Source organism: Heterobasidion irregulare (genome assembly GCF_000320585.1).
Source record: "Heterobasidion irregulare TC 32-1 unplaced genomic scaffold scaffold_10, whole genome shotgun sequence".
Taxonomy (NCBI): domain Eukaryota; kingdom Fungi; phylum Basidiomycota; class Agaricomycetes; order Russulales; family Bondarzewiaceae; genus Heterobasidion; species Heterobasidion irregulare.
Window position 1 is genome coordinate 85,038 of NW_009258206.1, and position 13,973 is coordinate 99,010.

Here is a 13,973-nt window from a genome sequence, read left to right on the forward strand (position 1 = left end):
CGAAAAGAACTACTTACCCAAGACACTTCCCGCCGCCGATATCACGCGCGCCCAGAGTCAGGGCTGGCGGCGTAATGTTAGGAGTGTAACAATGGAAGAATTCGCATGCAATTGGACCACATATACTTTACTGCAAACCCATGTCGATGTAAAGCTGTCCATTTTTCATGCCAAGGCAGCATCACGGATATTTAGAGCCAGGCCAATAGAGTCGCAAGGAATTCGCTTTGGCAGACAGAAGACAAGAGATATTGGAGAATGTGGGCGTCCTGCTGCCTTCGCGTTGTCAATTGAATTTAGAAGTCCACTGCCGTTTGTGCAAGTACGTACAGATCCGCGACAGCGCCAGAAATGAACGGTCAAATCATCTCCATGGCATACTGAATACACCCGCCCTAGTTTATATAGACCCACCAATACAAGCGGAACCCAGATGCCCACATCAGCTCTCACGCGGGCGCGCCGACCGCGACTTCGGACTGTGTGATGATGGCCCTCGGGTTCAGGACAAGAAAGATTGAGAGATCGAGAGTGTGACCGTGGAGGCTATATAAGTGACGAGGAGGGTGTCCGCGTTGGTAGTGCTGGGGTAGACAGTCAGGGACTTGGTAATAATGTTGATAAGGTAGAGGCGGCAGGATCATACTTGGACAGAAAGACACCGTGTGACTGGGGAGAGATGATAGATGCGCTGAAGCGGTGTTTGAGGGAAGAATAGAGGAATCGCCTGCGCTCATACATGTTCTCGTCTGGTGGATCCGCGGCATCGCGCGCCCATAGTGTCTTCAGCGTGCGGTTCTGCGAGACATCGCGCCCAAATCCCGCACTCACAACGACCTGGCCAAAGTGTGTTGGTGCGGGGAGTGAGACAAGGTGGGTGTCGAAGAGTAAGAGTGCAAGATAGACCGCGAAAAGGAGTGCGAGGAGAGGAGGAATAGGGAACTAGGTTGATTGGGACGCCGGCTCGTAGTCGTCGACAAGGGCTCCTGTGGTTTGTAGATCGTCAAGTGGGATGGATGGCGGACGAGGACAAAGACAAAGACTTACCGGTGGCGGGAACGTCGACAAGGTCCTCTACGCCGCCCGTGTGACCTCGGTCTCATCCATGTCGCTCGCGTCAGTCTCGCTTCACCCTCGTGTTGTCTACCCGACCTCGTATGTGTCGTCTGCGTCACTTCAATCACCTGTCTGCTGTGTCAGATCTGTCAGACAATGACCTGCCATGAAGGCCTTTGGTGAAGTCGAAGGGCAGCGTGATGGGCAGGAAAGAAAAGACGAAGGAGAGTGAGCGCGTCGCCGGTGAAGCCGGCGGCGGTGCGCCGTCTAGGGCTGCCTGTCGCGCAACACAGACCCAATTTGTGCCGCGGCACAGATAGAGAATGACCTGACTTTAGCTGGACTCTGTGCAGGCAATGAGGAGGGCCTCCTAGGTGGAGTCGTCGTAGTGGCCAAAGCAAAATGCGGTGCCTTGGTCGATCTAGTGTGAGCTGAAGAGCTCGTAGACCTGTCGGTGTGGGTGTGAGGGTGCACATTCGCATCCGCGTGGTGAAGAATCCTTAGAGAGGTCTTAGGATCGTGTCCAATTGAAAGATACCTGTGTTGGAACTAACCGATGTGTCGGCAGGGCGCACTGGAGACGGAAAGAATACTTGAGGACTAGTGCAGATAGAAGAGTAGCTGTCGAAGGCTGTCGATCAGCGCTTTTGACCACCCCGTCTTCAATGACAAGGATCAGCTTGTGGCTGTTCGGGTAGCCCGTCGTCACGAGTGAGTCATGCGTTGTGAATAGGTCCTTGACGGAAGCGGAGTACGCCATGATGAGGCAGATCATGTGCGCGAGCGGGTGGTCAAATGGCTCGAAGTCAGGCGCGGGCTGGGGCACGACATTGCGTGGGGAGAACGGACAGGGTTGTCCATGAAGCCGTGCGGGTCATTGAGCAAAGTTGAGCTCCGCGACGTGCAATGTCGCTTCCTTCCCTGTTAATTGCATTCGTCTCTTGTCTATGAAAACGGCATTCTCCTTTCAGCTTCCGCTTCGTTCTCCGTGCTGTCATTGCAACCCGCCTCATACTCCTTGCGGTGCTTCTGTAGTAGCGAATAAGGCCAGTCGTCTGCACACGATAGTTGTCGGCTCACAGCAGACAAGGAGCTCTGACAGTGAATGCAGTGCTGCAAAAATGATGACACACCGAGCTGTCGTGGCCCTTGACGTCTGCAGGTTTCTCCGGCTGTGCTAAAATGATCTTCGCGAGCACCTTGCCGAGCTCGATGCCCATCTTGCACATATGCACCCACCCATCGAAGGAAGCACATACTAAACGAGTTGATGCCCCAGATGATGCCCTGTGTGCAGATCTTGGACTCGTAGAGAACGATGAGCTAGCGTCGCGGGCCTGAGTAGCGGGAAGAAGATGCTGTTGCTCGGTCGGTTGCCCTCGACAACCTTACTCTTCATAAGCGCCTCGTTCGCTCCCGAGCCTACCTCCTAAGACAGTCAGCGTTCGTCAGCACCGCCGAAAAAACACATGCAAATCCTCAGAAAGTAGACAGAGGGCGAGGCGTACCCGGCAGACCTGCTCCTCGGTCTTGCCGAACACCAGCGCCTTGGACTGCACGAAGTAGTTACTGAGCAGGATGCGGCGGTGCAGGGAGCCACGGAGTGGATTGTGCGACATCCCAGGGGCTAGAAAGTCTGCCGGGACAATATTTGTACCCTGGTGCAGCAGCTGGTAGAATGAGTGCTGCCCATTCGTGCTGGCCACGCTCCAAATAACCAGCTGCAGCACACGTAGCACAATCAGTCTTAACAGGGGATAGTGTATAAAGAGAACAGAGACGCACGATGGTCTGATAGTCAACACGCTTGCTGCCCTTGGTGATGACCTTACCGCTAGACTTCATGTCGCAAGAATGTAAGTAGTCTGCACATTTGTGCGTGTGCTGGTCGTACGGAGCCGCGCGTACGTCTGTGCGCCTGCAAGCACACACACGGTTCAACCACAAGAAAAGTAAGGGAATGCCGGAGCGCGCGCTGTAAAAGTACAAATTGTTGTACCAGAGCCCAATGACAGCGAGGAGCACGGGCAGGTTCTTTTCGAGTGGTGCGGTGAGGAAGTGAGCGTCTATGTCGTGCGCGCCGCAAAGGCGAGCCTCATAGTGTTCATACCCGATCACAAGCGTGATCGAGAGGCCGATCGCGCTCCAGAAGCTATAGCAGCCGCCAACCCAGTCCCAGAAGCCGAACATGTTCTCCTTTGCAATATCGAACACATTGACCACCTTCTCCTTCGTTCTGAGAGGGCAACAAAGTGCTTTGCGACGTGGGGGAGGCGCTAAGGCCATCGACAGCGTCTAGGAATTAGGCGCGTATGGTCTCCTGGGTGTCTTCGCTAGTGTTGAGGTGTTCACCGATGAACACCTTGCCGTGGACCTGCTCGACACTGGCTTTGCGAATGAGGTTGAAGAGAGTTACGAAAATAGGCTGGGTGATTCGGCTCTTGGAGTAATCGAGAAGGAAGTTGTTGGTAGGGTCGGAGGCAGCGGTGTATTCCTTGGAGAAGCGGGAGAAGTGGGAGAGATCAGCTGCGAAGAGGTCGTTCAGGATGAGCTGATCCTTCTCTGTGTCATACAGCTGCTAGAGATTCTTCTCTTCCAGGCAGGGTAGTCCGAAGGTTATCAGTCAACACCGTGCGCGAGATCGGGGAGGATCGCACCAGACGTGAGCTTTGCAGACATGGTGGTAGGGTGAGGGGTGCAGATGGAGTGAACTGACGAGAATAGAATATAAAAAGTGGTGGCACAGGGTGACAGAGATGTGGGAAGTCGTCGTGTCCGTGTGGCGCATGCCATGTACATTGCGAGTGTTGCCCGCGTCGCCCAATAATACCCGCATGTTGTCTGCATCCTGCTCCGCTCGTGTGTGTCGCGTGAATTGATCGCGCGTCGCTCGCGGGTGGCTGATGGTCATCTATCGCCTGCTGTTGCGCAGGTCTATCGTCGCTCGCGTGCTTCAGTCGCGTATTGTCGGCATTGTCCTCACGTCTCTCAGGTTTCCCTTGTCACCCTCTGGTCCTCGCATTGTTCAACATGAACCATCCTTCTAGCATGACATTACTCAACACGATGCGACTAGGGGTCGCGATCTGAGCGTCAAGGAAGTTGGGAGCATGGTAACAGAGAAGTATGCTTACCATCGTGCGTATCAGGCTCAAAGTGAGCTCCGGTATTCACTGCTGATGATCGTGCCGATGAGAATTGCGGCACAGTGGGTACTTATCTACGAATAAGCAAAATTGAGAGGATGGGTGAGGGATGAGAAGGCGGAAGCCGTACCTTTTGATACACTTGCATGCATAGTGCTGCCGACAGAGGACACTGCAGTATATGAAATTTTGTCGTGTGGTACAGTATTTGCAGTGCACTTGATGTTGCTAAGAGAGAACGAAAGGCAAGCGGGTGCGCTGGTGAGTGTCGCCTCGAAATTTGTTGCGCAGAAACCAACCGGTGTTGCACTCATCCGCCAGCGAACCTATGCCCTTGCAAAGGCCGTGAACCGACAGCACTGTGTGTAGATAACCTCTGCCCTTGCCGCTCTTCCATCTTGCGCCACGCGCTCGTGATGCCGATCCTGCAGGCATCCCCATCATAGACACTATCCTTGCACATGTCGCGAACACCACCAACGTCGTGCACTTCCCCTCTGACTCACAAATGCCCATGCAGTACGACCTGTACATGCGTGGAAGTGAGCAGTCGTGTCTTTCTGCCGTGTGTATGAGAGTGTGTGGGGACAATGCAGTGGTGTCCGCCATCTGTACGATACGAGAATACAAGACTTACGAGAGCGGCACTGAGAGCGACCTTTGCACAGCTCGAGTTGAAGCGCTTGGGCTGCAGAGTCGAGGTCGATGTTGTCTTCTTGAAGAGTTGAGCATGTCTATAGACGAGATGGATTCGTCGGCACTGGTGGTCGTGGCAACAAATGCAACGTCATCAAATTTTGCATGAGGGTGGGTGTCGCTCAAGGGACATCATCCAGAGATATACCTGCGAGGGTGGCTAATTGAACGGTGCTGGTCATCGTGGAAAACATGTGTAACTATTACTGGTCGAGAGAGAAGGATGGTGTGCACGAAGAGATAGGTGCGTGCTTGAATAAGTCGTGAAGGGGTGCCAAGGGAACAAACCGAGCGAATGGATCAGTTGGAGACGGGAGTAACGCGACTTAAGGGCTGTGTGCTAGGAGAGTGAGAAGCGGGCGCAGGAAAGAAATTTGGGATGATCTCACTACCAGGTAGGTTGGAGGCGTTGGGGAGGGCAGTGTTCTCACGCTCGATGATGCCGAGGGTAGTGACTATGAACATGGGGTGATCGCGGACGGGTGATTGTTGTGTAGGAGATACATAAAAAGGTCACAGCCCAAGGACCAGGTAAATGAAGCCACGGTGCAGTATCGAACATCGAAAAGTACATACATAACCCCGCATCCACAGCTCGCACTGGCATTCATAGCCCCCCTGTGAACCGATTTTCGACCGGCGCCTGCCCAGGCGACGACGCCGCACCGCGACGGCTTTGACTTGGCTCCACCTTGCCCTCTTCCGTCGCTGCCGGGCCCGCACCATCGTCCAGCGCCCCCGCGTGCGGTGCACGCCCCTCCGGCGCCTTCTCCTGTTGCTGTTGGCTCGGCCTGCGCTAAAGCCCGCTGCCTTCGTGCGCGGTGTGGATGCGAATACGAGGGCGGCTCCGTCTCTGCGTCTTCACCAGCACCTACCTTGCCTCATAATCTCTCATAATACATTTCTTCTTCGCCCTCGCCATCATCCTGCTCCTCCTTGACGCTGCTTCCTTCGTCGTCGTCACCCTCCTCCTCACTGAGGTATCCGGCAGCACGCATGGCGGCGGCGACTGGCCCGCTGCGCTCAATGTGCTCGCTGGCAACGAGATAACACTCGCAGAGCATGTGCACGTCGTTCCACCACTCCATCATGTCCTCGTGGCTGCGTGCACAGAAGCTCCACGCGTGCTGGCCGCTGCATATCCGCAGCGAGCCTGTCTTGGTCGTACCAGAACCGTCGTGCCTGCCCTCGATGTGGAACTTGTGCGACTTCTCGGTAGGTGCGGAGACGTGGCTGAGCGTGCACATAGGAAGAAAGAGGCTAAAGAGCGGAGAAGTGGACTGTGTTGGGTCGGAGGACGAGTACTCGAGCAAAAAGCCGGTGGGGGTGAGGACATAGTAAGACTCGCGGTACATGCGCGTGGAGCGCTTCTTGCGCTCGAGGTAGCCTTTGTGCGCGGCGATCACCGAAGGGTCTTTTTTGGAGGAATAGTTGATGGCTTCGGGGTTGCGCGGCGGCGTCTCAGGGTCGAGGAGGTGATCGGAGCGGGCGGAGAACGATATCCACTCCTGGCCAAGTGCGAGGGACACTATGTGCTGGCCGAGTGTGCGCCATGTGTCTTGGACTGAAGGTGGCACGCACGACTGCTACTCGTAGAAGGTCTGCCAAGCGGACTGGATGGCGCGCACGATGCCCTCCTCGAAATGCACAGAGAGGCCTGAAGCTTCAAGCGAGCGTTCTCTTGCTTGCTCAGCTGTATTTCGACGATTTCTTTCTACCTCCGCAAGTACGCGATCACCCAGCGCAGATAGGAAAGCTTCTCGTCCACGTCGCCGGTGGGCTCGGCCTCCGCAGGCGGCGCAGAGCTTGCATCCTAACCTTGCCGGATGCGGGCAGCCTGCGAACTGATCGAGTCCGAGTGTTCATGGAGCATCTTGTTCTGCTCCGCCAACTTCTTCGACCTAGAATCAGAAATTTAGAACCCTATCGCGTGCAGGACCTATGAGTTTCTTCTTGTCGGGGTAATAAAGGCTTATGGGTGCTGGCCCCTGACACAAGGTGCTGGTACTGATCATATCCTCGTATTGAGTCCTGTATTCGGGCTTAACGTCTTCCACACGGAGGGATTCTCTGGGCTGGTAACCTTTTAAGTGGTGGCACACAGATTGAGGTGTGTGCACTGACATGGTAAAGGTCGATGTCCGTGGGGTCAAAACGTATCAACAAGGTTGTATGAACTTTCTCTTGTATCTCGAAGATGAGTGTCTCGATGATCAAGCCTTCTCTGCTAGGGGGATACACGACAGCCTCAGTGGTATGCACGGTCCAGATTCGACATTTCTCGTTGTGTGAGCCAACCACAAGGAAGTTGATGCGCATTGAGTTTCGCAGTTCAGGTGGCATGTGGGTTGGAATAGAAAAACGCGGGTCCGTTGTACCTAAAGACTATGACGATGATGCTTTATCAGCCATGGGCACATGGGATTTCATAATGAGCTCTCAGGTAGGCCCTCGACAAGGGGACCGCTGATTTGACTGCTAGGCAAGTCATTCCTATTGGTCATGTACATTTCCTAGTGAAGTTGGGTCGTGTGATACCAACAATCGAACCGGAGGACGAAGCTCAGCTAGTATCCGAACCACTTCCCGAGAAGCCTTCGAAACAGTGGTATTGGGACCGTAAGTTTGACTGATCATGTGGTTTCCATACTGCTGAGAAGTGCCATCAGGTTTAAACCAAATCCGATTCTTCCTGCCGAAGTGGGGACCTCCTTCATCCCTTGCCAAGGCGGGAGCTTATAGCAAATATCAACAAGGGCCAGTTAGAATCCACGATGGGCGATGGAGCTTAGCAGGGATGGACAACAAAGCCCCTCCGATCGAGCTGTATAATCCAGTCTTTGCGCTGTTACGCAGGGAAATTTATAACGAGGACACACCCACCACGAGAGATGACATCCGATTGACGATGGATCTAATGTCGAGCTTGTCTCAAGTGGAGAGTGCCGAGGGGGTGCGCTCTGACACTTCGAATGATCTTGTGGCGAAGCTGATTGGCAAGGACTTGGTCTCACTGGTCAACAACAATCATACCTCTGCTGACCACTGCGTTTCCGTGTCGTTGTCCTCGACAACGTCAGAGGGCACCGTAGCACCTCTAATCATTGAGGAAAAGGCGGAGTTGGGAAAGACAGCCATGGATCCTGCGGTACAGGTTAAGCTCTCTTACCTGCATTATTGGATGGACTCATCGGTAAGTGTGGGCATGAACACTAATCGCGCATATGTTTGGTAACCCACCGATGTGCAGCGCCGTAAACTTGTTGAGGCGAGTTGTTGCCCGAGCATCCTGGTTGCGATCGCGGGTCCTCACATGTGCATCATGGGGGCCATGTTGCTTGACAAGGTAGTCGTGCAACATTTCACAGGCTGGATGCACATCGCCGAGGATAGTGCGGGCGGTGAGGATGATCACAACAATCTAGGCCACCTCTGTGTAGAGAGGTTGGCCCAGGTGTTTGTCTCCCTGCGCCATGCCGTTGAGGCACTCACCAATTGGTACCAGACGAACGTCAGTCTAGGAATCCCATCCTTTACTCGATTTTTCCCTTGGATCAACTGTTTTGAACATGAGGGCAAGGTGACCCAGTTTGTGTACCTCAGGGGACTTCAAGCCCATGCGGGATGCAAGACGTTCCTTGTGCAGAAAACAGATGTAGGGCAGCTAAGCGAGTTGCTTGTGGTGAAGTTCGTGCCTGCCTATGGCGACGAAGTGCATCGGTTCATGGCATCGCGCGGGCTGGCACCTAACCTGCATCATTGTGCTCCGCTGGCGGACATGTTTCCGGGCCACCATTTCAAGGGGATGGTGATAGTAGCAATGGATGCAGTCAGTGGGAAGAACCTTGAAGACGAGTATGGGGGCTCTGTAGTGCCCAAGGAAGTTGCCGACAAGATTGTGGCCGTCTTGAGGACATTGTGGGATGCAGGATGGGTGCACGGTGACATCCGGGCACCAAACTTGATAATCGACGACAGCGGGTCGGTGAAGCTGATCGACTATGATTGGGCTGGTGCGGAAGGAAAGGTTAAATACCCGCGTCGGATTTCCATCGACCTATTCACGGATGTGGTTGGCGTGGTCGGTGAAGCCAAGATTATTAGGAAACATGACGAGGAAATGGTTGGCAAACTCTTCGAATTCTCAGCTCCAGACTCACAGTAGATAGTTGTACATCAATAAGTGGAAACATGGCTGTCTTGTCTATACCATCAGGCGAGACCTAAGCTAAGAGGTGTCCACTTGGGTCGTACACGCGACTGGTAACGTGGATCATTTGCATAACACCGATGTGTGAGCGCATCTGAATAATAAGCGAAGTGGGACGATGAATATCCTAACGGCACGAGCGATGGGTTAAGGGAAGAAGCTTCGTGTTCGTTTCATAGCGATAAGCTGTAGTATATCCGTAACGAGGTGAAGTCGATGAGGGAGGATGCAGGATGGAATGACAGGGAAGCGGAAGATTTTGGAGGATATGTGCATTAGAGTAGAGTAGAGTGATAAGTCGTTCCACACAGCTGATATCAGAAGCCCCTACTTATGTGCTTCTCCGCCGCCTAGTAACGGACTTTCTTCATTACTCCCTCCGTCATCTGCAAGGACAGCCCTTCCATCTACTCCGGTGACGGTTTGACCTGCGTTGGAAATAGTAGACTCGTGTGGGTCAGACACGTACGAGACCGAGGGTTGGCCGAAATCGTCTATACCCAAGCGAGATTGTCGATACTTCCAAGCGATGCACATGGTCAGGAGAATGGCTTGCATTATGGCCGCCACAAGGAATTGGATCCAACCTGAAAGGAGAGCAGTGAGATATTTGGGATTCATGATGAAAAGACTGATCTACTTGTCCAATTAGTACCCGGTCTGACGATAGACAAAGATCAGCAATCGATGGCCTGACATAGAATGAACACAAACCGCAGCGCGATGCTGAGCACCATGATGAAGCCTCCCGGGGTTTGGATCATCATCATCGGAATGCTGAGGGCACCTACCAGCTTCGTGTGATACGTGTGCACGAGCTGAGGACCATATTGTAGGGCAGCGAGAAATCCGGAACTCAGGCCAAGGAAGGTCGCCCACAAAGAGAGTTGCGGAGAGCGAACAGTACCTGAGGGATCGGAAGGCGAGGCAGATATGAAATGAAATGAGACGATGGCGATGAAGATACTGCATGCAAGTCAGTCGCTCGAGAAGTTACACCATATTACACAAAAACATACAGGTGGATCAATACAGCCCAGCACAGGATGACAGAAAGTGACCAGTGATTAGCCTTCTTCAATTCCGTAGTCAGTGGTGCAGTGGTTCGTGGTCTTCCGTATTTCAGATGTTGGGGGTAGTATATCATGTACAGCACCATGCTAGAGAGACACGCGTGAGGCGAGCAATAGAGCATGCAAACAAGGCTTACATCATCGTGAACAGAAACCATTGTACGATGACCTGCACCACACCTGCGATCGTTTCGAGGCAGTTTCCAAAACTCTGACAGAAGCCGCTGAGATGATGCGGATGCGGAAGCATTCGGAGGACTCACAAAGACCTTGCAGCACTTCAAAACTCCCCATTGCATGATGATCCTCCACCGGAGTTAGGCGAAGTATCGAGATAGAGCAGCGACGGGCGTACATATTGAGCATCCCAGACGCTGCGGAGGTACTCCCGAGTAGGAGAAACCAGGGGTTGATCCCCTCAGAGGATCCTAATCTGATAATTCGAGCGTGCTGAAGATACGCTTGGCGTCAAAGAGGTTAAGAGCATTGGAGTGCATCGCCTACCTGGGGCGCATATGAGATGCAAAGGCCAAGGATGAGGCCCCCAGTGAGCAGGTCAGAGAATAGATCATGGGACTTGAAATATCAGGGGACATAAGCTCCATCGGCGTATCTCAGAGGAGCGGAAGACATACCGGTTGGCATGTCCCTGCCATTGATGTGAGTCGGTCGGAAGAGGCACGTCGCGGGTTGAGAGGCCCGGGTCTCTGATAGGCCAGCCGGCCAACCGGCCGTACACGTGATTTGCACTCGAATTCATCCGTTCTGATTTGCCGTTGCGTTCTTCCAGTTCTCTTCAATGTTGCGAATAGCCCGTCCGTCGAGGGCCCCGTCCCGCTTTTTGACGCGCAGCTTTCGCGCTTCAACCCATGTTCGAAACGAACCATTCGATCCGAACTCGTTTGAGCGTGCCACGGACGACGTAGATGTATGCATTGTCGGCGGGGGCCCTGCTGGGCTCAGTGCTGCTATTCGTCTGAAGCAGCTCGAGCAAGAGAAGGGAAGGGAAATCCGAGTGGTAGTGCTTGAAAAGGGTGGTGAAATCGGTAAGTCTAGTCGTCTCCATCATATCCTCCCACTGTGAGTGTAGCGTCACTAGTTTGAGGTCGTTCACCATCGATTCGCCCTTCGTTTCGACATTAACAAATTGAACAACACCTCTCCCACAGGCTCGCATATACTATCAGGTGCTGTCGTTGAGCCTCGCGCACTCAATGAGCTCCTCCCGGACTGGTCTTCCCGACCCGAGCACCCTTTCAAACAGCCTGCCACCTCATCTAGCATGCGCTGGTTGACAGGAAGCGCGTCTTTCCCCATCCCACACCCTCCTCAGATGTCTAACAAGGGCAACTATATTGTATCTCTCTCACAAGTCACCGCCTGGCTCGGCGGCATCGCTGAAGAGCTTGGTGTCGAAATCTACCCTGGCTTTGCTGGTGCGTCGCTTGTATATACGCAGGACGGACAAGGCATCGCTGGTGTGCGGACGAATGACGTCGGCCTTGACCGCCGTGGGCGCCCGAAAGATTCTTTTGAACCTGGCATGGAGTTCCGTGCCAAGGTGACGCTGCTTGCCGAGGGCGCGCGAGGATCGTTGACGAAGCAAGCTGTGCGACGCTTCGATTTGCAGCAGGATTCCGATCCTCAAACGTATGGGATGGGCGTGAAGGAAGTTTGGCGTGTCGACCCGAGTCAGTACCGCCCAGGCGAAGTCGTCCATACTATGGGGTGGCCTTTAGATTGGCGGACATACGGCGGTGGCTGGGTTTATCACATGGCGGATGGCCTCGTCAGTCTGGGGTTGGTTATCGGGCTGGATTATGCAAACCCGTATATCAGCCCCTATAAGGAGTTACAGGTAAGTGCATGTGATTTGCCGTGATATATACTTAACCGACGAGTTTGCAGCGTATGAAACATCATCCCTACTTCGCCAAGCTGTTGTCTGGAGACTCTTCGCGAGTGGCTTACGGAGGACGTGTCATCAACGAAGGCGGACTGCAGTCTATCCCTCAACTCCACTTTCCAGGCGGTGCTCTCATTGGATGCTCGGCCGGATTCGTCAACGTTGCTAAAATCAAAGGGACTCATAATGCCATGAAGACAGGTATGCTCGCAGCAGAGGCAGCGTTCGAGGCCGTAGAAGCGTCCTCGAGTGATGAGATGCCGACAGATCTGAGCGCATATCAGACCGCGTTCGAACGGAGCTGGGTCTACCAAGACCTGTACGAAGTCCGCAATCTGCGCCCGTCGTTTACCACTCGTCTAGGCATCTTTGGCGGGGTCGCTTACTCTGGATTGGATTCTTTGTTGCTCAAAGGCCGTACGCCATGGACGTTCCGGAATTCTAAGCGGACAACAGATGCTGCACACACTCGCCCTGCTGCGGAGTACTCGCCGATCAACTATCCTCCTCCACAACCACCGCTTTCGACTGATCTCTTGACCGCACTCGCGTTGACGGGCACAAATCATGCTGAGGATCAGCCAGCGCATCTTCGTGTCCGAGCTGAGGGTGGCTCCGAGAGCTCAGAGGTAAGGGGTGAACATGTCAAAGTCAACGTCGGGCAGTACGCGGGCCTCTTGGGTCGCGCATGTCCGGCTCAGGTCTACGAGTATGTAGAGGATGAAGCTGGCGCCGCTGGTAGCGAAGGATGGGGCGGTCATAAGCTCGTTATCAATGCGCAGGTGTGTGCTGCGTCGGAAGTGAACTCTCAATACTGAAGCTTTCACGCAGAACTGCATCCATTGCAAACTATGCGACATCAAGGTTCCGAGCCAAGACATTCAGTGGACTGTGCCAGAGGGTGGAGGTGGCCCCAAGTACAGTATGTTTCTTCACGTATCTGAGATCATTCCGACGCTCACAGGGCATCTTCCACAGCGGTGACGTGAAGTTTTTGGAAAAATGTGAATATTCCGGATTCTCATCGACCTCCTGAGCGGTTCATTTCCTACGAACCTACATCGTGGAAAGCGAACAGGGGCACCTCTTTGTCCCACGTTTATTATCCTGGGTGATCTAGTGGCTACATCATCGTCGCGACGAGTACACGTAGATAGAGTGGCGCTGATTGTCAATTCAAAGGGCCTCCGTACCTCTCGAGGGACGTTTCCTGCAGGAGTGGACACGAGAGATTTGAAGTTGACGCGGCGGCTGCAGTGATCATTGGCCCTTGTGTGTTTATCTCGTGGGCAAGGTTAGGCAAGGTCTTGCTCTGGCGGTGCAACGCAGTCCAGCGCAGTCCACGAAATTTGAATTGTTAGCAACTCTGGATTTGGCCGCTGGAGAGGTGAAACGCCGGTAGAATGCCGGTTTGCCGCCCTGGACTAAAAGTAGCCAAAAGCAAGTCACCGGAAATCCAGGGTGCCAACCTGCCTTCTGATCGTCGTTGAAAGCACTCATCCTACGGGAATCCTCAAGTGTCAATAGCTTGCGCTTTTGCAAGGAAGGTCAGTCGATTTGATAATTCTGGATTGGATGAGTCACAGGCTGAGAGAGTTCTACGAAGTCGAACAGGCGGTCTCGGCTCCTACGAATGTACGGCATGCCCGGTGACCCCTTTTGGTGGACCCACAGCCCGACCGAAACGGTGTCTTGTGGAACCAAATGGCAGACATGTTCGTGGATGGCTTGATGCGGGTGTTGAGCGGGCGGGATGTCTCTGGATCTGGAGACTGGAGAACGACAAAATGACAGGAAACTGACAGTGATTCGCAGCGATGGCGAGGCAAGTTGCGGTGACGGTGGGAACGGATGCACAACAGGAACACCCGGCGAACCAGCCGGCG

At 53.8% G+C, this 13,973-nt stretch overlaps 7 protein-coding genes across 7 annotated transcripts; 3 read left to right on the forward strand and 4 right to left on the reverse strand.

The window, feature by feature from the left end:
- Nucleotides 1-739: 739 nt before the first annotated feature.
- On the forward strand, nt 740-1,560 carry HETIRDRAFT_429423 (uncharacterized protein; the record flags this gene model as incomplete). The annotated part of the gene is made up of 5 exons (XM_009552280.1): nt 740-873; nt 1,000-1,155; nt 1,229-1,314; nt 1,410-1,482; nt 1,503-1,560. 5 exons carry the CDS (start codon nt 740-742, stop codon nt 1,558-1,560), a joined length of 507 nt encoding a protein of 168 aa, XP_009550575.1.
- HETIRDRAFT_156648 (glycosyltransferase family 2 protein) lies at nt 1,522-2,255 on the reverse strand. Its single transcript, XM_009552282.1, has one exon. It carries the CDS (start codon nt 1,829-1,831, stop codon nt 1,568-1,570), a length of 264 nt encoding a protein of 87 aa, XP_009550577.1. The 5' UTR covers nt 1,832-2,255; the 3' UTR covers nt 1,522-1,567.
- On the reverse strand, nt 1,522-3,735 carry HETIRDRAFT_446210 (uncharacterized protein; the record flags this gene model as incomplete). The annotated part of the gene is made up of 8 exons (XM_009552281.1): nt 1,522-2,151; nt 2,190-2,314; nt 2,374-2,485; nt 2,565-2,777; nt 2,842-2,966; nt 2,991-3,351; nt 3,419-3,582; nt 3,687-3,735. 8 exons carry the CDS (start codon nt 3,733-3,735, stop codon nt 2,002-2,004), a joined length of 1,299 nt encoding a protein of 432 aa, XP_009550576.1. The 3' UTR covers nt 1,522-2,001.
- A 1,770-nt stretch (nt 3,736-5,505) lies between these two features.
- HETIRDRAFT_454437 (uncharacterized protein) lies at nt 5,506-6,771 on the reverse strand (the record flags this gene model as incomplete). Its single annotated transcript, XM_009552283.1, has 3 exons — nt 5,506-5,689; nt 5,799-6,462; nt 6,717-6,771. 3 exons carry the CDS (start codon nt 6,769-6,771, stop codon nt 5,506-5,508), a joined length of 903 nt encoding a protein of 300 aa, XP_009550578.1.
- A 1,149-nt stretch (nt 6,772-7,920) lies between these two features.
- HETIRDRAFT_436122 (uncharacterized protein) lies at nt 7,921-9,109 on the forward strand. Its single transcript, XM_009552284.1, has 2 exons — nt 7,921-8,091; nt 8,149-9,109. The coding sequence occupies exons 1-2, from the start codon at nt 8,035-8,037 to the stop codon at nt 9,061-9,063; spliced, it is 972 nt and encodes a 323-aa protein (XP_009550579.1). The 5' UTR covers nt 7,921-8,034; the 3' UTR covers nt 9,064-9,109.
- A 476-nt stretch (nt 9,110-9,585) lies between these two features.
- HETIRDRAFT_241237 (uncharacterized protein) lies at nt 9,586-10,754 on the reverse strand (the record flags this gene model as incomplete). The annotated part of the gene is made up of 8 exons (XM_009552285.1): nt 9,586-9,695; nt 9,749-9,768; nt 9,823-10,074; nt 10,128-10,268; nt 10,319-10,392; nt 10,445-10,487; nt 10,537-10,631; nt 10,686-10,754. Coding segments are annotated over 8 exons (804 nt in total), but the record flags the coding sequence as incomplete, so codon positions are not given.
- Nucleotides 10,755-10,980: 226 nt separating this feature from the next.
- On the forward strand, nt 10,981-13,329 carry HETIRDRAFT_479677 (uncharacterized protein; the record flags this gene model as incomplete). The annotated part of the gene is made up of 5 exons (XM_009552286.1): nt 10,981-11,227; nt 11,351-12,039; nt 12,090-12,869; nt 12,919-13,009; nt 13,066-13,329. 5 exons carry the CDS (start codon nt 10,981-10,983, stop codon nt 13,074-13,076), a joined length of 1,818 nt encoding a protein of 605 aa, XP_009550581.1. The 3' UTR covers nt 13,077-13,329.
- Between the last annotated feature and the right edge of the window lie 644 nt (nt 13,330-13,973).

Bases quoted from the DNA above. Each gene is read 5' to 3' on its own strand.
- HETIRDRAFT_156648 (XM_009552282.1), bottom strand. From the start codon at position 1,831: ATGATCTGCCTCATCATGGCGTACTCCGCTTCCGTCAAGGACCTATTC.
- HETIRDRAFT_436122 (XM_009552284.1), top strand. From the start codon at position 8,035: ATGGATCCTGCGGTACAGGTTAAGCTCTCTTACCTGCATTATTGGATG. The intron at 8,092-8,148 runs GTAAGTGTGGGC...ACCGATGTGCAG, and splicing joins ATTATTGGATGGACTCATCG to CGCCGTAAACTTGTTGAGGC.